Source organism: Choristoneura fumiferana, chromosome 5 (assembly GCF_025370935.1).
Source record: "Choristoneura fumiferana chromosome 5, NRCan_CFum_1, whole genome shotgun sequence".
NCBI lineage: Eukaryota > Metazoa > Arthropoda > Insecta > Lepidoptera > Tortricidae > Choristoneura > Choristoneura fumiferana.
The window spans coordinates 20,440,978-20,466,463 of NC_133476.1; the positions used below are offsets into that span (position 1 = coordinate 20,440,978).

Below are 25,486 nucleotides of genomic sequence, written 5' to 3' on the forward strand. Positions count from 1 at the left end.
TCGTGGCCGTGGCAGAAAAATAAATTTGAGTGAATGAAAACAAGAAAACAGTTTTTTTCCGAAATTAGGGTTTTTTATCAACGATAAAGATCAACATTTTCAGCTTTGTCGCTATATGTCACGTGACCAGATTTGACGCTGGAAACGAGCGTCGAGCGGCTGCACGTGGCCGCACTTTTACGTTTCATGCGTTCTTTTGAACAAGCCCTGTTTTTGTCGTTGGGTAGGCGATCATTCATTTTCGTGGTTCATTCCGCAGCCCAAGCAGTCGCAGCAAATAATTAAAAAAAATTGACTATGGTCAGTCCCAGTTGACATTTTGTAATTTTCGCGAGATTTTTCCAATTCTACAAATTTTCAGCCATCTGTGTTCTATTTTGAGACGAATGACTGATAAGAGTTTCATGAATTTCCGTGTTATTTCCTGATTTAATGTTTAGTCAGCGCGTGGCGGTGGCGGTATGAGAGTTCTATGAATAGTGCCGAGGTAGCTTCGTGAGGGTTGTGGTACTTGATTGGGACAATTTAGTAATATGCAATGGATATACAAGGGTTGGAAGAGGCGATGGCTGTGGCTGGTGTTGGGGGTGGCACTGTGCCCGCTCCTGATGGCTCAGAAGATCGGTGACCCTTATGAGATCCTCGGCGTGTCCCGCCGGGCGACGCTCCCTGAAATACGTAAGGCGTACAGGCAACGAGCTAAAGAATGGTAAGTATTTTCCCTAAGCCACCCCGTCTTAGTTTTTAATTCATGATTAACTGAAGTGACCTGAATTTGCCTCAAGATTGGATCAATAATTTGAAAATAAACAAGTGAAGATGAATTAATGTTTGAAATTATTTTTCAACTGATGGTACACATTGTCTCAATTAGTAGACATTTTATTATGTGGTATTTTAAGGGGCTGTTTCACCATCCATTGATTAGCGTTAACCAATGGTTAAATGTGATGCCGTCTCTATTTGTTTCATTCGAATAGACGGAGACGGCATCACATTTAACCGTCGGTTAACGCTAATCAATGGATGGTGAAACAGCCCCTAATTGTAGCATTAAGAACCCTGATTGTTACAGCTCTTGTAAGAAATTAAATTTCACTCTTTAATGACCACAATCATATTTATCAGTGTAATTCTTGGCAATTCAAATGTTAACTTAATGTGTTATTTTCTCTATTTTATTTGAGGTCCATATTCTGTTAAAATGCTTCAATTCTTGACCTAATTTCTAAAAGTCACAAATAAAATATAAGTTCCACTTCTAATTAGCATATTAACGCAGGCACCCAGACAAGAACTTGCATCCAAATGCGGAGTCCCGCTTTGTGGAGATCAAGCAGGCTTACGAGCTTCTCTCAGACACAGAGCGGAGACAAGCATATGACCAGTATGGGATCACCAACGAGGATGAACATCTTTACAAGCAGAGGCATGACTATAGCACTTATGCTAGGTTCAGGTTAGTATGAGTAAATAATACTAAAACTTCTTTAACAAATGTATATAATTTTCTGTAGTCTATTCAGTCAATATCAGTGGTAGGTATAGCTATACTATACTTCAGTTTTTTAAACAATGGAAATGATTACAGCTTTCTAGCTGACGCTGGAGGCGGAGCGGTGCTGCTCGGTGCGGAGGCGGTACTGGTTGAAATATTCAAGCTAACATGAAAGAGGGCACACAGAATATCGCGCCATGCTTATTTCCCGCGCAGTATTCTGTGTGCCCTCTTTCATGTTAGCTGGAATATTACAACCGGTATCACCTCCGCGCCGCGCCGCACCGCCCCGCCACCGCTTCTGTGTGTGATTTAATTCCAAAGACTGTTTATTCAATTATAAAAGCAGTAACTATTTTTTCATTTTAAGGAAAGTAAATAAAAATCGCATATTCATCCGCGCATTAATCGATTTTTAAAATGTCAAATTTTCCACCATCTCTATGTTGGTCTATGCTACTAATGTTTCAAAAAATAAATAATGACAGATTTTGATGAAGATTTTTCAAATGAAAAATAAATATAGAAATCAAGTTAATTTTGGTGAAAAAAGTGATTAGACATCTACTTAAAAGACACGAATTATAGATAAATGTGTTACTGATTCAATCCAGTGGGTGTTTATACAAGAATTTTGATGAAATCGGTTTGTTTACACTTCTAATAAATTGGATAGGCATAACGTATAGGTCAATTGGTGTCAAGCGTCCCATGATATTTATTTATTTTATTAATGACTTAAAAGAGTGTTATTAAATAAATATCTATAATACATTTTTATATAAAGACAGCTTGAGATTGATTAAAATGAAATAAAACATTTTTTTTGCCAATACAAGTTGGTTTAACTTAAAATTATTGAAGGTTTTGAAAGAATTTGACAATGGGTGCCAATCTCAGCTTGTGCTATGCTTGAATATTTATTAGAACTCTATCTAAACTGAATATTTTTTGGCAAGTTCAGTTAGAGGTTACCTGGTCAGGGGATGAGTGAATCTGTACACAAATGCACAAATAGCCAGTTGAGTATGTTACTGATCAAAATCAAACCATGTTGGTATGCATAATCAGCAAAGCTGCCCAGGTTTAACACATTTTGCTACTGTTCATTCTCTATTCAGGTCAATGTTCCACTCCATTTAGGTCACAAATTGACTCCCAAATATTCATTTCCTGTGGAGCTTTGGTTCATGAAAGTAAAATGTTTTGTAAATAAACATCAATGAAATCGCCCCAAAAGTTGCTGTGACTCATCCTGTTTACACTTTATTCAAATAAAGACATTAACTCCAGTTTCATGCGCTATGAATAATTTTATTGAGCATTACTATTAAATGATGTTGTTGCAGTAATGATCCCTTTGAAGAGTTTTTTGGGAACCACTTCAAAACGCAAGATCAAGATATCACACTGTTTCACAAGCTATCTGTAACTGCTAGGTGAGTTGTTTATTTTTTTTTCTTTAACAAGGCTTTATAGTTTTTTGTTTTTATTTTATTTGACTGGATGGCAAACAAGCAAGTGGGTCTCCTGATAGTAACAGATCACCACCGCCCATAAACATCTGCAACACCAGGGGTATTGCAGATGCGTTGCCAACCTAGAGGCCAGCCTAAGATGGGAAACCTCAGCAAGATGGTGGTAGCAATCCGGGAGGATAGTAGACTAAGGCTCTATAGTAGCAGCAGAACCTAATATAACGCCTAATGTCTCGCTCGTTTGAGACCAATGTGAGCCATATGATTTTGGGTTCTACTATTGTGCCATTTACTTTACCAAATCCTGAATCAATCAATACTGATAATATTATAATATGCAATAAAGTTTTGGAAAAATATTGCGCTTCTATTTAAATGTTTAAACTGAGCTCAGCTGTATTTGTATGCTGGAATCGAAGTCATTTAACTCAACTACTTGATGATCATTAGCACTTGTTAGATGGCCAGCCGTCTGGTTAGGATCAGTGTCAATGATTACGTTTAAAGCCACCAACGTGGATATGTTTAAAATTAGATTTATTTTATTTTATAATTATTGAAATAAATGCTGGTTGCTCACATATTAGTAAAGCGTGTTCGCGAAGCACGATGAATTTCGCGACAGGAACGCATATTTAAAGGTCATTCCTTTAAATATGCGTCTCTGTCGCTCGCAAGTAAATATTCGCCGACGCGCTCGCATACTTGAATTTTGTTCGAACGCGGCGGATTTATTTACGCGCGAGCAACAGAGACACATATTGAAAGGGCATTGTACGAAATCGTTCATGCTCCGCGTTCGTACTTTAATTGAGATATTATGTTTATGTCTGACATGTTTGTTTCAAACCAGTACAGTCATAGTTTCTTTTCAAAACTTGTTGGGCATACCTCTACTACTAATACATAAGTGTTCTGTGTAGCCTCTTTTAATAATGTATGTGTCTCAAGTTAGATTTCAAAGATTTCACCATGTATTAATTTCAAATTGCAGACACTTCGAAAACAATATCTTGGAGAAATCCACGCACACACCGGCGCTGGTCCTCTTTTACACCGACTGGTGTTTCGACTGCGTGCGGGTGGCGGCGTCCTGGCGCCGGCTCGTGGAGGCGATGCAGCCGCTCGGTGTGACTGTGGCCACCGTGCATGCGGCGCACGAGGCTAGCCTGGTACGGCGAGTGGGCGTACACGGCGTGCCTTGCCTCACACTCGTGTTGGACCAGCACGTCTACGTTTATAAGGAGGGGCTCAATTCCATGCCTAAGATTTTGGGTGAGTTGTGATTTTTTTTTAATTAATGGAATAGAATAGAATAGAAGACACACAAATACAACAAAACTAAAAAACAACAATTAACAGTAAACACAAATAAAACAAAAAAAAAAAGAAAAAGAAATACAAAAATTCCCCGCAAAAGTGAAACGGCCGCTGACTCAGCATTATGCTGAGGCGTTAGACGCCTGCAGCAGAAATCGTCCTGTCAGAATCGTTCTGGCTTTCACTCTTGCAGTTTTAAGGCAGACATATTTTGCCAATGTCGACGTATAGACGTTATACATATGAGGAGACTGTTAGGGAGTAGTGATTTGATTATTAATAGTACATTTACAAAATTGGTTACAGAATGGATGCGCTGGAAGTTTCCGTACAAGCTGGTCCCTAGTATAACAGACGCCAACGTGGACAGCTTCACGAGTGACTTCGAGGACAACAAAGTGAAGGCGCTGATATTCGAGGAGCAGCCCACCATGCGGCTGCGGTATCTGCTCACCGCCTTCCATTACCGGGACCGGGTCACCTTCGGGTATGCACTGCTATTTCACCTTGTTCCTGGCACATGAATAAAATAAAAAAAATAAAAAGCCTTTAATATTCCCTGTCTCCTAGTGTTAGTATGATTAGTTTCATTTATTTTGTTTATTTTCTTCTGAGACTTGGGCCCCTTTTTGGGTGAAGGCCCCCTCCATCTTCTTCCACAGCTCTCTGTCTTTGGCAGTACTTGTCCAGTCGGTTCCAGCGATTTTTGCAACGTCGTCAGTCCATCGCATCACTGGTCTTCCAACCTTAATTTATCCTGGCACATAACTACGAATATCTTACATTACCAGCATTGCAAAGTCCCAAATATATCCTATTTAAAACAGATTTTCTCAAAGATGACTAAAATATTGACGTTGTCTTACAAATAATAGGCCGGGAAGTATAGAGCTGATCTGATGCTGCTAGTCACCCCACGTAATTTATGGACTCTCTCTAACTAACAAGAACAGAGTGGTAAAACAAGAAGTAAAAGGTGATGTAAGTTATGGCTGACCCTGAACTGGCCCTATACTCATCATCATCATAATCCCAGCCTATATACGTCCCACTGCTGGGCACAGGCCTCCTCTCAGAACAAGAGGGCTTGGGCCATAGTTCCCACGCGGGCCCAGCCGAAGCCAGCTGAAGCCGTGGCGGCCTAGTGGTTTGACCTATCGCCTCTCAAGCACCTCTGAGTTTTTCGGAATTCATGTGCGGAATTACATTTGAAATTTACCACGAGCTTTGCGGTGAAGGAAAACATCGTGAGGAAACCTGCACAAACCTGCGAAGCGATTCAATGGTGCGTGCGAAGTTCCCAATCCGCACTGGCCCTATACTACGAAGTGCAAAATTCGAACTTCGTATCATGCAGTCCTGCTGATGCTAATATTCTTTCATACGAGTGAGAGGGACAGTACGATACGAATTTCGTAGTAGCCCCCCTGAACTTATTCCAGATTCGTGGCGATGTCGATGCGCGACACCCGCAACGTGACGGCGCGTTACGCGGTGCAGCGACACACTGACACCATGGTGCTGCTAAAGGAAGACAGTCCGCAGCCCGCTGCCACCGTCAGCACCGGCGAGATACCCAGCAAGACGCTAAGGGAGCTCATAGAGGCCAATCAGCTGCTGACTCTACCACGGCTGTCCTCGCAGGTGCGTGCTCTACCGACTTAGCTTATGGTCCCGTATAGGCCATGGAACTTGAAGATTCCCAGCAAAATCCTGCGCGAACTGATCGAGGCTAACCAGGCTGCTGACCGCCCCTGCTCTCTTCGCAAGTTAGTGTTCTATAGACTTAGCCAACAAGACGCTGCAACAACTCGTTGAAGCCAATCAGCTGCTCACGCTGCCCGGGTTTTCCTCGACTCTCTCCTAAGCGATTATGACGCGTGGCACCCACAGCGTGTCAGGTGGCACACTGATATCATGGTGCTGCTCAAGGAGGACAGGCCGCAGCCCGCCGTTATCGTCCCCAGCAAGACGCTAAGGGAGCTCATAGAGGCCAATCATAGTCTCTTGTAGAATAAAATCCCCAGTAAGACCCTACGAGAACTGATCGAAGCCAACCAGGCTGCTGACTCTACCACGGCTGTCCTCACAGGTCAGTGATCAACCGACTGACTGCCCCAGCTCTCTTCGCAAGTTAGTGCTCTACAGGCTTAGTCAAAGAGGTAATCTTAAGAGGAGATCCCCGGCAAGAAGTTGCGGAAACTCATTGAGGCCAATCAGCTGCTGACTCTGCCTTGGCTCTCCTCGCAGATGAGTGCTCAACCGACTTAACTCATAGTCCCTTGTAGAAGAAGATATCTCCAGCAAGATGTTGTGGGAACTCATAGAGGCCAACCAGCTGCTGATTCTGTTTCAGCTGTTCTCGCAGGTACGTGGTCTACCGAATTAGCCAACAGAGTAATTATAGGAGGAGACCTTCAGCAACACGCTGAAGGATCGCATCGAGGCCGATCAGCTGCAGGGCCTGGCTTAGTTTCCTCACAGGACTCCCGCAGCTTCCTATAGGTTCTTCGGTTATATGAGACTTTGAGCTAAATCGGTAAATCGGCTTGCGAGTAATAGTGTAAGTACAGAACTACAGAAGTTTCACTGCTTCACGAGAGATGTGCCTTATTGGCCACGTTCCACTTAAAGTTCGCTACGCCGTGTCGTGGCCGCTGAAATTGCCGTTTCACTAAACGAAAAAACGCCGTGGGCTTTGTGGGCGAACGTTATTAGTGGAACGCATATCTTGAGCGTTGTATGCTCGCAATATGGCGGCACGGTGAAAACGTTCTGTTCTGTTCAACATGGATTCCCGTGAATTTATGGTTGCCTTTATGACAAAACGAATGAGAAATATTGACTCGGAAAGTTCATCAAGTTCTGACGACATCTTGCTCATCTGTCATCATCAGTCATGGTGTAAGCCCACTTTGACCCACCTATATTCTGTGGGCGTTGCGGGCGCGATGCGATCGCCAACAGTGAAATGCCCTCGGGCCACGGGCTTTAGGTGGAACGATATTGAGGGAGTCACGGTCGTTGAGGACGTTTAGTGGAACTAACCCCATTTTGTTTTTTTTTTTTGTGTGCAGGCAGTACTAGAGCACGTGTGCCCGGTGGAGTGGCGCGCGCACCGGCGGCGGCTGTGCTGCGTGCTGGTGTGCGGCGCGGGCGCGGGCGGCGCGGGGGGCGCGGGGGGCGCGGGGCGCGGCGAGCTGCGCCGGCTGGCGCGCGCCGCGCCCGAGCGCCTGCAGTACGCCTACGTGTACGTGCACCGCCAGCCCGGCTTCGTGCAGGCGCTGGCGAGGGGCTCCGGTGAGTTGCTGGCTAAAAATTGCAAGTTTTATTAGACATTTTTCCATTAGCCGGAATGTATGGCTTGCTTTTTCACTTACGTTGGCAAGCTTCCCACTCGATGCCGGTCCGGCAAAACTGCATGTCGTATATGAATTGTGCTGAAGTAAGTCCGTGTCAGTGCTGTACTCACCGGGCGTAAACCGGCATCGACACCGGCGCAGTGGAAAAACGATGCCCCGGCGCCGGTGCACGGCCATGCCGGTGCCGGGCCGGCTAGTGGAAAAACAGCCATTCACTAGTGAATAACAAAGTTTTTAAATACATTTTAAAAAAAAAACATTTTTAAGCCGTAAATTTAAATTGAACCTCAAGATAATAAAGACCTACTATTCTATCGCTCTGTCGCAACCATCGGCAGTAATTTTCGGAATTCCTCATTAACACCAATCCCGTTTCCAGGCAGCGACACCTCCCAAATGGAGCACCGCATCGTGGTGATTTGGCGTCGCGAGGCCACCCGCATTCAGTACGAGTGGCTCAACGAGACGTGGCCGGCGTGTGCCAAGTGCGAGACCGACGACGCCGGCCCCGAAGCCCTGGAGTACCAGGAGCGCCTCAATGAGACCAAGCGGGCGCTGGACCAGCTCATCAAGCGGCTGCTGCGGCCCAGCGAGGTCCTGGCTTATGAGGTCCATGTGCAGGTTAGTATCACCCGGAAGATGTCCACTGTTGAATAAAGGCCTCACCCTTAGTACGCTACAGAGAACAACAACTTGCCATCTATGTCCACTGGTAATATAGTCGATCTACCTAATGGGAGACCTGTGAACGCTGCATCTTCCGGTTCGTGGATGCCAGAAACTTTCTCCGGAATAGTTATTTGTGTCACAAGGGAGCAAAATGGTGTATTTACGGCGAGGGCGTACATTGAATCCAGAATGTAGAGAAGGATTCTGCAATAGAATCCTGAGCGTAGCGAGGGATTCTAAAGTAGAATCCTGAGCGTAATGAGGGATTCAAGTGTTAACGCCCAAGATGAAAATAATTTTGCTCCCGAGTGGCTCATACAACTTTTCACACCGAGCAATAAGAAACTTGAAAAAAAAAAATATTTTAACTATTATTAAAGAACAATCAGCATATAAAATGGCGAGGCTTTACAATTATCAACTTCAAAAAATGGCATTTGCAATAAAACACTTAGAAAAGCCTTGAACAGAAAAGTTGCACTTTGCTCCCTCTCGTCAGTTATTTGGTCTTCGAGCGACGTGGCCTGCCCATTGCTATTTCAAATTACATCTTCATCGAGTTACATCGGTGACTTCGGATTCTAGCGCGCAAAGAAACTCTGAGCGTAGCTCTCTCCATAGCTCGTTGTGGAACTCTCGAGTTAGTATAAGATTGAGTAAATGTAATATGAATGATATTGAACGCTCAATCAATAAGATAGACCACACCGTGGTGATATTGCGTCGCGAACTGGTAGTTCAAAATTTAACAGTTAAAAAAAAGTAAAATCTTACTAAAGTTGCGTCTCCGAACTAACTATTGTATAACGGTCAACGACCCCAATGAATGCACTGCACTTTCCCGGTTATTGACCTTGTATTTCGCTCACCAGGACTTACTAGACGAGGCGGCTAAGGGTCCGGTGTGGCGCGCGATCCTCCTGGTCTGCGAGTGGACGGAGCGCGCGGCGCACGCGCTGCGGACACAGAAGGCTATCTCCTGCGCCTCGGTGCTCGCCACTATCGCCGTCGTGCTCGCCGCTGGATACCTCATGGCTTATCTAATGTCAGTATTGATTGCCAGTCGGCGATTCGGTTGCAGCTAGGGGTGAATGACCTCAATGGTAATCATAGTGTGAATCGGCTGCTGGATTCCAAGTTTCGTGTTTATTTACTTAACAATAAGGTCGTGTATACGTTGGAACAAACCAAATTTCTAATGGGAATTCCAGAAAATTATAATAGGTACATTTCGAGCGATTAAATCGAAAGGCGCTTCGTTACACTTCAACCCGGGAAAATAAGTATATGGCTTATTAGTCATCAAGGCGCCTCGCACGTTTAACTCGTGTAACATTTCTTTTCCTCTTGTTTTTTTTTATGTCGAGTCCTTACTTTTGTATACAAATTATTATTTTTTTAGTTTTATATGAGATACCTAAGCTTTAGAGAACACGGGGGCATGCAGTCTGGAAAAATCCATTATGGACGACTGAGAATAGCGCGCCTAGACAGTACCGGACTCTCACTGGCTAAAAACCCGGCAGCAAGTCCCCAACCCTCTAGAGCAGGGGTCGGCAACCTTTTGGCAGACATGGGTCACATAATAAAAAAAAATGATAAAGGATAAATTCACAGATGGTAGGACCTTGTGCAAGGTCCGCCCGGATTGCTACCACCATCTTGTTCGCTAAACCTGCCGTGAAGCAGCAGTGCTTGCACTGTTGCGTTTCGGCGTGGAGAGTAAGAAAGCCGGTGAAATTACTGGCACTTGAAGTATCCCATCTTAGGCCTCTAGGTTGACAACGCACCTGCAATACCCCTGGTGTTGCAGATGTTTATGGGCGGTGGTGATCTCTTACCATCAGGAGACCCACTTGCTCGTTTGCCATCCAGTCTAATAAAAAAAAAGGCGTTTTGTACATAATAGATATCTACTTAGTTATCTATTATGTACAAAATTATCTTACAAGTAAACCACTTATGTGGGATTACAAAACTGTCGCGGGCCGCAAGGAGATAGGTCTCGAGCCGCATGCGGCCCGCGGGCCGCGCGTTGCCGACCCCTGCCCTAGATCTTACTTCGGGGAGGAGAGAGGGTTGAAGGAGTTTTTCTCTTATTAACTTTGTGATAGACACATATTACAAGTTACAACAAGTGGTGTTTGTGTCTGCAGACGCGTGGAGGAAGAGTCGGTGCAGCGGCAGAAATCCGAACGGCGCCGACAGAATGCACCCGGCAAGCGGAACAATAACGAACCTCAGTCCGAGTTGCGGCTGCACGAACTGCGCTCCGAGAAGTTCAACGGCCTCGTTAGGTGAGTGCGGAGTTTCTTATGTAGACATAAGCCTTTGTCATCATCATCATCATCATGTCAGCCGAAAAACGTCTACTGCTGGACATAGGCCTCCGCCAAGGCTCTCCACTCAGACCGGTCTTGTGCTTTCCGCATCCAACGCGATCCCGCGATCTTAACCAGGTCGTCGCTCCTTCTTGTTGGAGGCCTACCGACAGCTCGCCTCCCGGTCCGCGGACGCCATACGCGAACCTTCTAACCCATCAGCCATCAGTCCAGCGAGCAATGTGCCCCGCCCACTGCCATTTCTGTTTCGCAATTCTTCGGGCTATGTCGGTAACCTTAGTTCTACTGCGGATATCCCTTGCCCCTTCTCTTTATACTTGCGGATAAGCCTTTGTAATAGTTCATTTTTAAGGTTCTGTGCCTTAATCGGCAAAAAACCTTTATACTGCCCTTTTAAAGACAAGGCGTAATCTAAAAAAAAAACACATAGGACCCTACAAATTGCTGGGAAATCTTAACTTATATTTAAACCTTAGTTATAAAGTTGAGCCTCAAGAGCTTTTTTCGACTTACGCCCTATTTCACCATTCATTGATAAATTTTATGTGCCAGTTATCTGTGATGCTGTCTCTGTTTGTTTTGTCCTGATTAACAGAGACGGCATCACATTTATTTGTCGCATAAAATGTATCAAAGAATAGTGTAAAAGGCCCTTAGCCTTGTACGCGCTAAGAAACGAGGCGAGATTATAGATAATGACTGAAAAGCTTGAGTATCTTGAAATTCTAATGAGTAACCTCAACCACTCCCACACATTGCATAATATAACTAACTGGTTATATAGCACGAGGCATTTCCAAACCCAAGGGCAAGGCACATTGCTAGAAGAATCTAATGGCCGTTGGGGTTACGTGTTCTTGAGTGGCCACCACGTACCGGAAGACCTACCCACGCTGCGACTTCCGGCGCGTGGTCGCCACTCAAGAACACATTGAACTTTCAAAAGGTGAACTGGTGATCTGGTGACCGTCGTAGGAGCGGCGCAGGACATCATTGTGGTTTAGCCGCTACGTCTGGAGACATGAAATTGCGCATAGGTGTCCTTCATGCCGCTAAAGGACTGATGTTTTTTTTAGGGTTCCGGAGCCAAAATGGCAAAAACGGAACCCTTATAGTTTCGCCATGTCTGTCTGTCTGTCTGTCTGTCCGTCCAAGGTTTTGCTCAGGCACTATCTGTGCTAGAAAGCTGTAATTTTAGTAAGCTGGAATATATATGTAAACTATGCCAACAAAATGGTACAATAAAAAATTCAAAAAAAAATTTTTAGGGTACCTCCCATAGACGTAAAGTGGGGGTGATTTTTTTATCATCCAATCCTATAGTGTGGGGTATCGTTGGATAGCTAGAAAGCTGTAATTTTGTACGAATATGTATGTAAACTATGCCGACAAAATAGTACAATAAAAAATTCAAAAAAAAAATTTTTGTACTTCCCATGACGTAAAGTGGGGGTATTTTCTCATCCAATCCTATAGTGTGGGGTATCGTTGGATAGGTCTCTTAAAACCATTAGGGGTTTGCTAAGACGATTTTTCGATTCAGTGATTTGTTTGCGAAATATTCAACTTTAAAGTGCAAATTTTCATGAAAATCAAGCGTCCCCCCCCCCTTCCTCTAAAATCTAAACCGGTGGGTGGAAAAATTTGATGGTAGTAAGTAGGTATATCAAACTTTCAAGGAAAACTATAACGGCTAAGTTTGCTTGAGAATTATTAGTAGTTTAAGAGTAAATAGCAGCCTAAGGTATAAAATATACCTAAACTTGGAAGATTCCGTATACAATACGAAATCCTTAGAAAAATATTACTTAATTTTTTCGTAATTTCTACGGATGCCTATTTTAGGCGTGTCCGACACGCTCTTGGCCGGTTTTTTATTTGTGGCATTACTTAGTGCCTGGCATAGTACAGTCGCCATCAGGTATTTTGGAGCGGCCAAGGTGGTCAAAAATATCGGCACATGCACTCTATTATTAAGGTATTAGAGTTCATGTATCGATATTTTTGATCACCTTGGCCGCTCCGAAATATCTGATGGCGACTGTACAAACTCAGCTCGAATTAAAACTTTTGATTTAAACGTTCATGGCAGTTGAACTATATTTTTCTTTACAATTTAATTTATAATTAACAAATTTAAAGATGTAGCGACATAGGTATAGGTACACGGAGTCACGTGATACCTAAGGTAGAGGGACCCAGTCGCGCCAGTTGTCCTTTGCCGGTCATACGCGTAACACTTGTGTACTTAGTAATGCAATAAATACATAGAGATTAACCTTGGTTTCCATTCACCACCCCTGAAGACAGTATCTCTATAAAGATTTTATTACAATTCTGTAGTTATTGATTTCTGTGGCGCAGTTCTTTGTTTTTATCTGCTTTGGGATTGGAAAAGGCAATGGCGTCAGAGTCTTGTTTCCTCATCCTTTCGTTTCTTTCTTCCTTGTTTCCTCACAAATGTGAAGCTCTACTTACTAATGAACGATTTGTATTTGGTGGATCAATAAATGGAAAACACACGCCAACACACACACACAGCCAACCACACACACAGCCAGCCGGTGAAATTACTGGCACTTGAGGTATCCCATCTTAGGCCTCTAGGTTGGCAACGCGTCTGCGATACCCTGGTGTTTCAGATGTTTATGGGCGGTGGTGATCTCTTACCATCAGGAGACCCACTTGCTCGTTTGCCATCCAGTCGAATAAAAAAAAAAAAAAAAAACAGCAATGTTCTAAAATATTTTACTTTTCTTAATCAAAATGAATAAATTATATTGTAGTAATTGATTCAGGCGCAACTCAATGAACTGCAAACTTTGATCGCGAAGTAGAAAGGTAAAAGGTATTAGTGCATTAATACAGTATTTGACTATTTTTCATGGTTTATAAATTAAAACTTCACAATGCCTGTTATCGAACAGAGAAACAACTTTTAAGCTACTTTTAAAAATTACAAAGTTATATAGGTTTGAAATGCAAGATTAGACAGAGAAAGACGTACTTGTATGTGACGTGACACGCAAGTAGCGCCATACTTGCTGCATAGAGAAAAGCGTTTGAGAAAGAGACAGGTATGTAGATTTTTCAAAAAATCATTCTTAATCCAATTTAAATTTTCTCTTCGCTAAAGACTCTGTATATCTATATTTTCATAATAATATACAAGACATGGCCAGTCAGGAGTTCACAAATACCGTATTATTATATTTTTATTAAATACGCGGACAAATTGCAATACACGTGCAGTTAACACGTGGAAAAGTGATAAAAAGTCAATGACGTCTTAAACATTTAAAACAACGCTTATCAGCTAGTTATGCCGAGGCAGTTAAAATAATAACTATATTCAATAAAAAGAGATAAAGTGACTTCAATTAACTTTACGCCAATCATGTTAAACAAGATCTTTATCGCTATGGAAATTAATATTGGCGTGCGAAATTTGTAATCAAAATTAATATTGACATGGTTAATAGTCTCATTGAAAACCTTACTTTAAATCTATACTTTGCTACAGTGAGTTTTTCACGATAACTAAATAAATATACTAAATAAATAATAATAATAATTGTCAATTAAATTAAATTGGAATAGTATATTTTATACATCATCCATAAAGATTAGACAATGACATTTATTTCTAAAGTATGCATGAAAATGCCAAATATAATTATTACTTTAAAAGATAATATATCAATATTGATAATTGTGCATATTGAACCTTGCTCTTTGTGCTTGAAAGTTCAGTTTGTTTAACGCCAAATAGTGATAATATGTGGCACATGGTTAATGTCGCAGTATCACTACAACATTATTGTAGTTTAAGGGGCTGTTTCACCATCCATTGATTAGTGTTAACTGACGGTTAAATGTGATGCCGTCTCCGTCTATTCGAACAAAACAAATAGAGATGGCATCACATTTAACCGTCAGTTAACACTAATCAATGGATGGTGATACAGCCCCTAATTATGCTGTACATTCAAATTATACTATTTAAAAAGACTCATTCATAATTGTAATATTATGCTGTCATACTTTGACGCGAAAGTCACGGAATGCTGGCCTTGCGCTCGCGCAGGTATATCAGTAAAAGGCGACTTGTTGTACACGCGTAATCATTATGCTCATTGACAGATACAACGAAGGTTTTATGCGCTACTAGGTCAATGAATTGCCAGTGCAATGACCTATAGAACACATTTATCACGTTCGGCCTCAGTGACACAACGTCTGCGACTTTTTAGTTCTTACTCCTATGCCAGTGACACGTATTTGTGACTGCTGTGGGATATGCGCTAGTGGATCGCATTCGGCTACGGCAACGTTCCGCTAAGCCCTTCCGCTATGCCAGCCTTTAAGAGGTACGAATTATTCTGACGCGACATGCGTGTCACTGGCATAGGAGTAAGAACTAATAAGCCACAAGCGTCACTGTCACCGGAATGTATTACGTCTGTGACATGTATACGTGTCACTGGCATAGAATTTGTCTGCTGTGGGATATGCGTAGGCATAGCGTAAGAGCTTAGTGGATCGTTGCCGGGGCCGAACGTGGTAAATTTGACAACATTACTTGGTCAACTCTTCGGGCACGGGGGTGTACTTCAGCCCCGTGTCATTCAGCATTGTAACCACCCACGCGTTTTTGGGCAGCTTTCCCGAATTCAATAACTTGACGGCCGCCGCCACATTAGCCCCGCTAGTGTACCCGACGTACAGTCCCTCCTTCTCTCCCACAAGTTTCTTGTAATATATTGCCTCCTCGTCAGTAACACTGATAGTACCATCCATGTACTCAAATTTGAATAGAGACGGCACAGCTCCGTAACCTGACCCTTGAAGCAAATGACACACTTTCGTTATCGGAGCACCCTTAATAGGCTCCGAGCCTTCAGGCTCAACGACAAAAGACTGCAGCTCGGGATTCATCTCTTTCAAAAACTTCGAAGTACCCGTAAATGTACCGGCGGTTCCGACGGTAGCTATAAACGCGTCCACGTGACCGCCGGTCTGCCTCCAAATCTCTGGTCCGGTCGACTCGTAATGCGAAGTCACGTTCGCATCATTATGGAACTGGTTGACCAAGAAAGCGCCCGTCTCCTCCACGATGCGTAAACCTTCACTTTCAGCCACTTCAACATCAGCCAATGTTACTTTCCCATACGTTCCTTCGACTTGGGGAACTCGCACGCATTTCGCTCCTAGAGCTTCCATGTGTATTGCTCGTTGGACGCTGTTGCCTTTGGACATTGTCAGTGTCAGTGGGTGCCCTAGCACTGCGCAGACGACAGCCAATCCGCATCCTTGATTCCCAGAGGTGACCTCCACAACTGGACTGCCTGGTTTCAAATCTCCGTTCTTCCGCGCCGTTTGTATCATGTATAAGGCTGAACGGCACTTGATTGAACCCCCAGGGTTCATGAACTCACATTTGGCCAGGATCCTTCCGGGTCCCTGGTACAATCGGTCAAGGGCGACAATTGGAGTGTTCCCGATCAACTCCAAAGCCGAAGCTTTAATTTCATCACTTTTAGATGGAGACATAATGCACTTCACTTTCTATCACTTGGCACTGCAAAGGCACTGCTGTCACGTTCGAGTGCAGGTCGGTTAAATGCCGAATGCAGTATAAAGCAGCTTTGTAGAGCGTTCTTGTTTATTGTAAAGAAAGCAAGGTCGTGAACGCTAAGCGATTCAATTCGGTTTAGCTTATGCAGTCACTTTAAATCAAGGTCGGTCATTTTTTTAAATATTAATTAACTTTTTTTGTGTTTGGGATCGCGATGCGAGCGCTCCCGTGTGCTCGCATGCACTGGTTTGGCACGGGTGGACATTCCGTACTTGTACATGTCCATTATTTATAGACGTTATTGGCTATCATGAAGTGATTACGTTGAAGAGTTATTACGGGTTTTTTTATTGTTTTTTTTTTAAAGTAGGTAGTAAAATGGAATGTAGATAATGCGTCGTTGTGATTTATGATTTCTATCTGTTTTTATATTGTGCCTGGCTGATCGCTTTGGCGGCTTAATTTTTCGAAGTCTAGTTTCCAAAAAATACTTCGAGAAGCGTAGATACGGACGTGTACATAGTATAATTATGAAATTGGGGACGTTTGTTCTAGTACCTAACATATATGTGTGTCTATTCTTTTCAACAATATCATCAACATACACACAGCATATAGATGAACTTTTTTAAATTGGTTAAATAAAACAGTAGTCACCACTATAAACAAAATTACATCGAAAGGTTGGAAAAGCCCAAAGCTATACGAGGCCAAACACGTAAACTCCATATTTTATTTTTTTAACCAAATACGGCTACAACAGGATATTGATGCGATGAGTTTTCATTTTTTACCTAAATTGGTTACATTTACCCTTTACGAGATTTACCGTTGTAAGCCGATTTACCGCTGAATTTATCATTAATATCGACTCTACTTTGAAAAAAGCTGGTATCTCAAAATCGATGTTTTTCCGAGTGAACTTAATGAACATTGTTTTAAGGGTCAAATTTGCTGACGTATTGATTTGAGATACGAGTTTTTTTCAAAGTAGTGACGATATGGTGGTTTGAATACGTGCGTTTAATGATATAATTTTGGCTGGTGGCCAGTTCATTTTGCGCTGTGAATAAGGTGTAAAACTATGTTAATGTGTCTATATGCATAGTTCCCATTGAGTTTTTATAAAATTTATAAAGTCGAATTCTCAAAAATTACATCGTGGTTATTATCAACGTTGCATTAAGAACAACCACGCCAAATTTCATTACTCTAAACACAGCGATTTAAATTTCGTTATGTTATCCCTAGCCCGTGGGAATATCGGGATAAAAGTAACCTATGTGTTATTTCAGACGTCCTGCTGTTTTAGCACCAAACACACACACTCACAAACTGTCGCATTTATAATATTAGTAGGATGAATCCCTATTTTTTTACAGGTTATTGAAGCCCGGATGCCGCACGATCGTGCTTCTGGTAGACATGCAGAGCCGGGTGCAGCTTCTCTCCAAGTTCCATAAAGTCGTGTGGCCGTACCGCAAGTAAGTGCCGCGCTTGTGACGACGGTGATGATGTCACGACCGAATGTCCTAGTGGTCAGCAACCCTGACCATGAAGCTGGAGTTCCCGGGTTCGAATGCTAGCAAGGACAGCCGCTTGTATGTGGAATACGGATATTTGTACTTGACTCATACAATGTGTAACAAAAGAAATAGTAAGAAATCAAATTATTAAAGCGAAAAATGTCAACCCCAGTAAGCAGTCATGTCATACAACCGAAGAAAGCATAGATTATTTCACTGAAGGATAATACCTAATTTAAGACTCTTTATGTAAATTTTCGAAATAGTTCGAAATGTTATAGTTATATCTATTATCTTTTAGTTATTGTTATCGAAATTACTGTAAAAACACTTCTGATATTAGTTAGCCAAACGATAGCTTCAGGTCAAGAACAGTGATAGCTTGTCGTCAAGTTATTTTAAAGAGAAAGATAAAACCGAACACTAGTTCTTCTGACAGTTAAAGCCACACTCAGAATGCGCCAATTAACGTTAACAGATCTTAAACTAGTTCTCTCTTAAATTCATTGTTGGTAAATTATTTCGATAACATTTTTAAACTCCGACGCAAAAAGAGGAGTGTTATAAGTTGACCGCTATGTGTGTCTGTGTGTCTGTATGTCTGCGTGTGTCTGTCTGTGGCAAAGTAGCTCTTAAACGGGTGGACCGATTCGAATGCGGTTTTTTTTATTTGAAAGCTGGTTTTCTAGCGATAGTTCTTAGATATGTTTCATCAAAATCGGTTCGGCCGTTTTTTAGATATTGAACTTTGAAGTGACAAAGTCCGGAGTTTTCCAACTTATTGGTGGTTAGGTTATTGAAATTATACGTTTGTCGATCCTATCGACGATTCCGCCAGTAAAAAATACACTATCGGTTTTAATTAAAATTGGCTTTAATTGACCTATCTGAGTACTGCTGGTAATGTTGCTGTCAAACAGTAAACGACGTGACATTCCTTAGAATTAAGCGATAAAATAAATAGCTTATTGTATTTCAAAGTTATTGTTCTTAGTATCGAGAAGTTCTTACGCTCTAAACTCATAATAACTAACTAAATGATTGTTACATTATGCGAATAGAATGAGAGAGCTCTATTGAGAGAATCTTTCTCGTTTCTCTCTTCTCCGATTTAAGTATCTTGGACGCTCACTAGGTTACCGGAAATCTCCGGAATGATTTAGACCTCGAAAGGGAACGTAGGTCATTGACTGGTATGTGTAACATGCTGTCAGGAAGGTCTGCAGTGTGGGGACGACCTAAGACTGTTTAGAATGGGGAATGGATGATAATTTTAGAAACGCCTGAAACTTTTTTATTAAAGAGTTTTCTTTACCGCCAAATTACGACAGTTCGGTCGGTTACGGGTTGTTCCATAGTCCAGAATAAAAAAATTAAAAAATAATTTATGTGTCTTTGCCTCGATCGTTTTGACAGGGGACACTCTTTACCGCTCGGATAATACCGACTCTGTTTTTCATCCACACCCATAGAAGCTAATGTCAGTTTCTATGGGCGTGTATATAAATTAATATAATAAATTTGTGGACGAACTACACGTAATACGCGTAATACTGAAGCTGTAGTGGTGGCTTAGTGGTTTAACCAATGGCCTCTCAAGCAGAGGATCCTGGTTTCAAACCCCCGCTCGCACCTCTGAGTTTTAAGAAAATCATGTGCGATACATTTGAAACTTACCACGAGCTTTGCGGTGAAGGAAAACCAGCGGAGCATTTCCGTCACAAATTGTGGCGGGGTGTGTGCGAAGTTCACAATCCGCACTGGTCCCGCGTGGGTACTACAGCCCAAGTCCTCTGATTCTGAGGGAGGCCTGTGCCCAGCAGTGGGACGGATATAGTCTGGGATGATTGAGTAGCTTTTTGATAAAATTAAATAAATGAAACGGTTGAACTCACGATTATAAGCCAGGTGCGGTCCGATTAGTTTCGATCTTTTCGGAAGATCTTTGTTATCAAGCCGGCAGTTTGGTGGCTGCCTAACATTAGTGATGTGCAATACAAACTGTCCAAGTCTCGACGTTATATGGGAACTTCAAAACTAAAAATAAGTTTTTTATTGACATTGCACATCACCATCCATTTGAAAAAAGTATTAGTTTTTCTTTTACAAATATTAATATTATAATTTTACTCGCAAATGTGATGAAAAACATTGTATGTCGCACGGGCGGTAGGTACTAGAATTACGAACATCGACTCATTAAAGCCCTCAGTCTTCGACTTCGGGCTTCTAATAGAATCTCGTTCGTAGTTCCTTGTTTACCGCCCTTAAGACACGAATGTACTATTATCAATGTCTCACGAGACTAAAGGGCTGTGAAACAGAGCCATTGATTAATTTTATTTGACGGATAAATGTGATGCCGTCTCCTCTATTCGAACAAAACAAAACGAGACGGCATCACATTTATCCGTCAAATTAATCAACGGAACAGAGAAACATGGGTAAGTAATAGTATGAGTGACTTTTGTTTGTGACGCGTGTGTTTTTTCTGCAGGAACAAGACGCTGCTGTTCGCGTACCTGCAGGTGGAGCGCAACATCGAGTGGTTCCGGCGCGTGTTGCAGCTGTCGCTGGGCGGCGCCGAGTTGCGAGTCAACGCGCGCAACTGCGTCGGCACCGTGCTCGCGCTCAACCCGCACCGGAACTACTTCTGTATATACCACGCCAAGCACCCGGAGGGCGCTAAGCCGCACAAGGTAATCTTTTACGTGCCGACTCCGGCTGTTTTTTCATTAGCCGGCCCGGCACTGGCATGGCCGTGCACCGGCGCCGGGGCTTCGTTTTACCACTGCGCCGGTGTCGATGACGGTTTACGCCCGGTGAGTGCTACAGTACAGTACTGACACGGACTTCAGCACGATTCATATACAACATGCAGTTTTGCCGGGCCGGCATCGAGTGGGAAGATTGCTACGGCGATGGCGCCGGTGGGACTCAACGCCGGGCCGGCGCCGGCGCTGGTAAGCGAAAAAGCGAGCCATACATTTTCATACATTTTGGCTTCCCCGGCGCCGGCGTGCCGGGCCGGCTAATGGAGAAACGCCCTTTAGACAGGGGAAGTGACCGGGGCGCCAGGTACTACAGGGCCAACTCAACCACAACCACTCAAAAAATAAAATAAAAACATGCAAATAATACATTGATACATCCACAACATGCTCGCCCAATTCAATTCAATTTTTTTATAATTCACATGTTCGGAAAGTACCTTGTTCCGTGGGCCAACATATCCAGCCAGAGACAGTTTGTCATTCCAGCAGGTGTGCAGAAATCTACTCTTCCGCCCAAGTGCGGATCGCTTTATCTCCTCTGGCTTCAAATCAACGTTATATATTTCTTTAAATGTAATTCACATCTTAAACATTTTACAGGTCTGCTTATTAAACAATTACTTACATAACGAGTTTGAGAAAAGACATGTATTTTATACAATATATTAAATTAAATTAATAAGACCACGAGCATGTTATTGAAACCCTCGCTTCGCTCGTGTAATCAGTAATGTCAGCACGTGTCAAACTTTGTGCTGCAGAGGATGTCCCGCATGACGCGGTCGCTGGGCGCGACGGTGGACCCCGAGGCGGGCGCCTTCATCGGCTTCACCGAGCGGGACTCCAGCTCCGACGAGGCGCTCCCGGAACCGCTGCTGCAAGGTACTAAAGCATAAAACACATAGGACAGCAGCGGGTCGGGTCGGGAGTGCGGCGTGCCTATCTACGTAGCCGTATTTGTGAACTTGAGGGTTAGCAGCGCTAGTGCTGCCTACCCTGCTGCGGTGGGCTTACGCGCTACTGCAGGCGCAAACTAGCAGCTGCCTACCCTGGTAGTAACCCACTGCACGGCAATGATATGAACAACATGACGCCGAAGTCGGGCTCGGGGCGGGTCGTGCGGGGCGCCGCGCTTCCGATCCGACTCGCTCCGGACCCGCTGCTGTCCATTGTGTGGTACGATTAACTGTACAGTCAACAAATCTCGAAGTCGAAGACAAAATATCGTTATTCAATTTAGGCTAAATATAACACCACCACCACCGGTTTGAATACCGGTTTTTTCTTTTTTGTGTGACATTTTTGTATTTCCTTTTTGTACAATAAAGAGTATAAACAAACAAACCAACAAACAATTCCTCTGTTGAGAAGAATCCGGCAAGAAACTCAACGAGGTATATTTTTTTTACAAGCTTTTATTTAACTCGCAGTGTATGTATGTATGATTGTGCTGACTTAGAAGTTACCTCTATCCTCCTAAGTCCTCGCGTACTTTATAATGGACTAATTAACACTAAGAATAACGGCCGAATGTACTTTAAAATGTACACATTGTTCATTGAATAAAGAATTCTAAGAGTTTTGAAATAATTTATGTATGAGCTGGTTAAATCTTGCAAGTAAATTTTGACGCAGTTCTAGAAGTTGGTCTGGTCGAATTGACTTGATGGCATTCTTATGTAAATCTGGTGACAATAAATTGTAAAAAAAAAAACTAAAATTCTGGTGGTCCGACCAGGATCGTCTCTGCAGGATGGAACACCTTTACGGTTAATGGCATCGCTTGTAAATTGGTACAGAAATGTAGTTTGGAAGACAATGCAAGGACAGTCGATAAAAAGTAAAGTCAGCAAAGAAAGCTTGCCTACAAGGTACTAACCTTTTCTCTCTCTTTATTTTTCTGCAGAGAACCTTCTAGACGGACTAGAGAACTGGCTGGACCGGCTCTTCGAAGGCAGCACTCACCGCTACTACATCAACTACTGGCCAGACATGACCACCAAGTGAACGCGATCCAACGAGGCACCGCGATACCTCGCGTAAACAGAACTGGTGGGGACACACCTTTATGAACGTTAAGTCAGGTAGGGATTGTTAATGATTGATACGGTTTTAAAGTGATGCTTCGTTTGCTATGATGTCTAAGTTATCGTGTTGTTACTTTATCAAAAATGTTTTTTTTATTACGAACAGAATTCATTTCAAGTCTTAGAGCTGTTTTTTGTGATTAAAACTGAATATGTAGGTTATGTTCTGTATTGTGTAAGGTTTAGAATTTCTGAACTGTTATGTGTGATTTACAGTTGTATTAACCACAACTGTCACCGTTTTGTATTATGCAAGAATTTTTTAAACTCTTGTGTGTGAGAGAGTGTACTCACGCAAAATTGCTGACCATATTTTACTCGGTTTACGTTGAAATAAAGAGTGAGAAGGAAATTTTTGGCAACAATATTGCTTGTGTGCGTTTGGCCATACGGTAGACATTTGGTTATGAAAAAATACCAAATAAAGTTCCGTTTTCACCAGAGATGTCCGAGGATGTGTTGCGAGCAATGCGCTTCATTTACCTCGCCTCGTTCCGCTCAGCTGTTTTGACTAAACCCGGATTTTTAATCCCACGGAAAAAATGTAAACAAAGTTTTGTCATTGTCAAAGTGACTTTTCAGTTTCAGTCTTTTTCATTATATAAAGTTCTGTTGTTACCATGTTTTTTCTGTTTTCGATAAAAGAGTCGCTTTTACGGGAGACAATTTAAAGATAAAAGTCGTCTTTTGACCGAGAAGTACTCGGACTGGAGTTCATCTTTTCATACAACAATAAACGAAAATCAACGGAAACCTAACAATGAACAACTTGACTACAATAAAAATATAACAACAATGTGGACAGTAAAAAAATAACAGAACAAGAGTCACTGGAAAACGATTACGAATTCAGTCTCGAATGTTAGTGGATTGAGTGACGTCTCGCATCAAGCGGCCCACAGCTTAAAAACCCGGGTGTAATACCAGGACAATAAATAAATTATGCATACGGAAACAGTATTCTCTTTGTAAATTAATATATCAAAGTGTAAATGCCAAAATGAAGAATTTCATCAATAAATTAAAATATTTTATCTTGATTAAGAAATACAGTTTTTTAATGGGAAGTCGATTTCTGGCGAATGTGGAAAGAATAAAATATCTTCCATTCTGCAAATGTTTTTTGATAACGGCAACACCTTTGTTTACGTTTTTTCCATGGGATTAAAAATCCGGGTTTAGAGATGTGCTGCACAGCGGATGGACAGAGGATGTGTAAATGAAGCGTTTCTATTGGTTAATGAAAAACACATCCCTCGCGACACATCCTCGCACATCTCTGGTGGAAACGGAGCCTTAAAGTAAACAATTTGTCATGTCGTACATTATAGCAACGAAGGTCGGGTGGTCGTATTTTTTTTGTCCTATCAATGCTTCTTCCAGTCAAATCTTCTGTTATAGCCATTTTTATTCTTAAATGTTTAAAGTAAAGAGACTCGATGGAAACAGAAGGATGTACCATCAGCCAAATAAGTGGTCTATCAATTTTTAAACAAGTTCCTCTCAAATGAATATGTTGCTGAAGTCGAACTTTCAAGTTGACAGACACGTCAAGTTGGCATTATTGTTTCGTGATATGCAAACGATTATCAACTTTAGGATGGTAGACCACATAATTGGCTGATGGATCAGTGATGTTATGGTGGTAAAGCCCTAAAGCTGATAATCGTTTGCATATCACACAACAATAATGCCAATAGACGTGTCTGTCAACTTGAAAGTTCGACTTTAGCGACATATTAATTTGATAGGAACTTGTTTAAAAATTGATAGACCACTTATTTGACTGATGGTACATTATGTATATCCCGTATTGTAAATTATAAGTAAAGAATACTGCCTATTGTATTTATATGAAGCGGCAAAAGTTGTTACATGGACAACTCTTGCTTTTGCTTGAAAGGCTTAGTCAAAATAAAGCTTGTTTAAATTAATTCTGTCGTGGTCAGATATACGAGATGTCTTCCAATTCGTCCGGAATGCTTCAGCTAAGTTGTGACTACACTTCCAAAAATTCAGATGCCTTTACAGGGTCGTTTAAATTGACCCGATAATCTCCTGAAATGCCCCGGAATAATTTGAAGATATCTTGTATTTGACTGTCAAAACTCTCGTTTTGTCTGTCTTCTAGGAGCTATATCCTAGTGCATGAAGGGCCCTTTTTAAATGATGAAGCGACTAAAGTAAACCGTCTCACCTTAAGTCATCACCAGAGGCCGGAATTCTCGTGGCACATTTGAGCTGTCATAGGGACTTCTCATTTATCGATTTGCAATATTCATATTACATCGATAATAGAACGCAACATTTAAAAGTAGAGGTAAACAACAAGCGGTCTTATCGCTAGCGAGCGATCTCTTTCAGATAACTTTTAAGTAGTTGAAAATTTGAAATAGAGCAACCAAAAGAAAATAATAACATTTCGAAATATAATCCAGGCGATATAATAAACTGCTGCTTAAAGTTTTATTTAATTGAGTAATAATCACGAAAACCTCAGAAGGTATTACTATAATTCCTATTTAAAATTTTCAAAATGTTCGTATCCAAAGGCTATCTCGAAGAGATCGCTCTTTTGCGATAAGACCGCCTCTTGTTTACCTCTACTTTTAATCTTCTTTAATATTGTTGTGTTCGATGATATATCGATATAATTTGAATAATTTGAATATTGGAATTGAATATGAGAAGACCCTATGACAGCTGAAAACTTTTCAGTGAAAAGAGCCACGAGAAATCCGGCCTGTGGTCACCACCAGTGATCGCTGCAGCTAGAGTCAACTTGTGGGATTGGTGAATGTTAGGGATTTTAATTGTACTTTTTTTCTATTATTTATTACACACTATACTAA

At 42.0% G+C, this 25,486-nt stretch overlaps 2 protein-coding genes across 2 annotated transcripts; one reads left to right on the forward strand and one right to left on the reverse strand.

Moving 5' to 3' along the window:
• Positions 1-260: 260 nt before the first annotated feature.
• l(3)80Fg (dnaJ homolog subfamily C member 16 l(3)80Fg) lies at positions 261-23,855 on the forward strand. The gene is made up of 14 exons (XM_074088389.1): positions 261-709; positions 1,283-1,459; positions 2,848-2,937; positions 3,971-4,251; positions 4,603-4,783; positions 5,739-5,940; positions 7,374-7,596; positions 8,038-8,279; positions 9,200-9,372; positions 10,484-10,624; positions 17,630-17,731; positions 20,271-20,472; positions 21,309-21,429; positions 22,454-23,855. Exons 1-14 carry the CDS (start codon positions 534-536, stop codon positions 22,552-22,554), a joined length of 2,412 nt encoding a protein of 803 aa, XP_073944490.1. The 5' UTR covers positions 261-533; the 3' UTR covers positions 22,555-23,855.
• Positions 13,426-16,495, reverse strand: LOC141428410 (cysteine synthase-like). The gene has a single exon (XM_074088401.1). It carries the CDS (start codon positions 16,220-16,222, stop codon positions 15,248-15,250), a length of 975 nt encoding a protein of 324 aa, XP_073944502.1. The 5' UTR covers positions 16,223-16,495; the 3' UTR covers positions 13,426-15,247.
• Positions 23,856-25,486: the final 1,631 nt, after the last annotated feature.

Excerpts from the sequence above, each read along its gene's own strand:
- LOC141428410 (XM_074088401.1), bottom strand. The coding sequence starts at position 16,222 with ATGTCTCCATCTAAAAGTGATGAAATTAAAGCTTCGGCTTTGGAGTTG.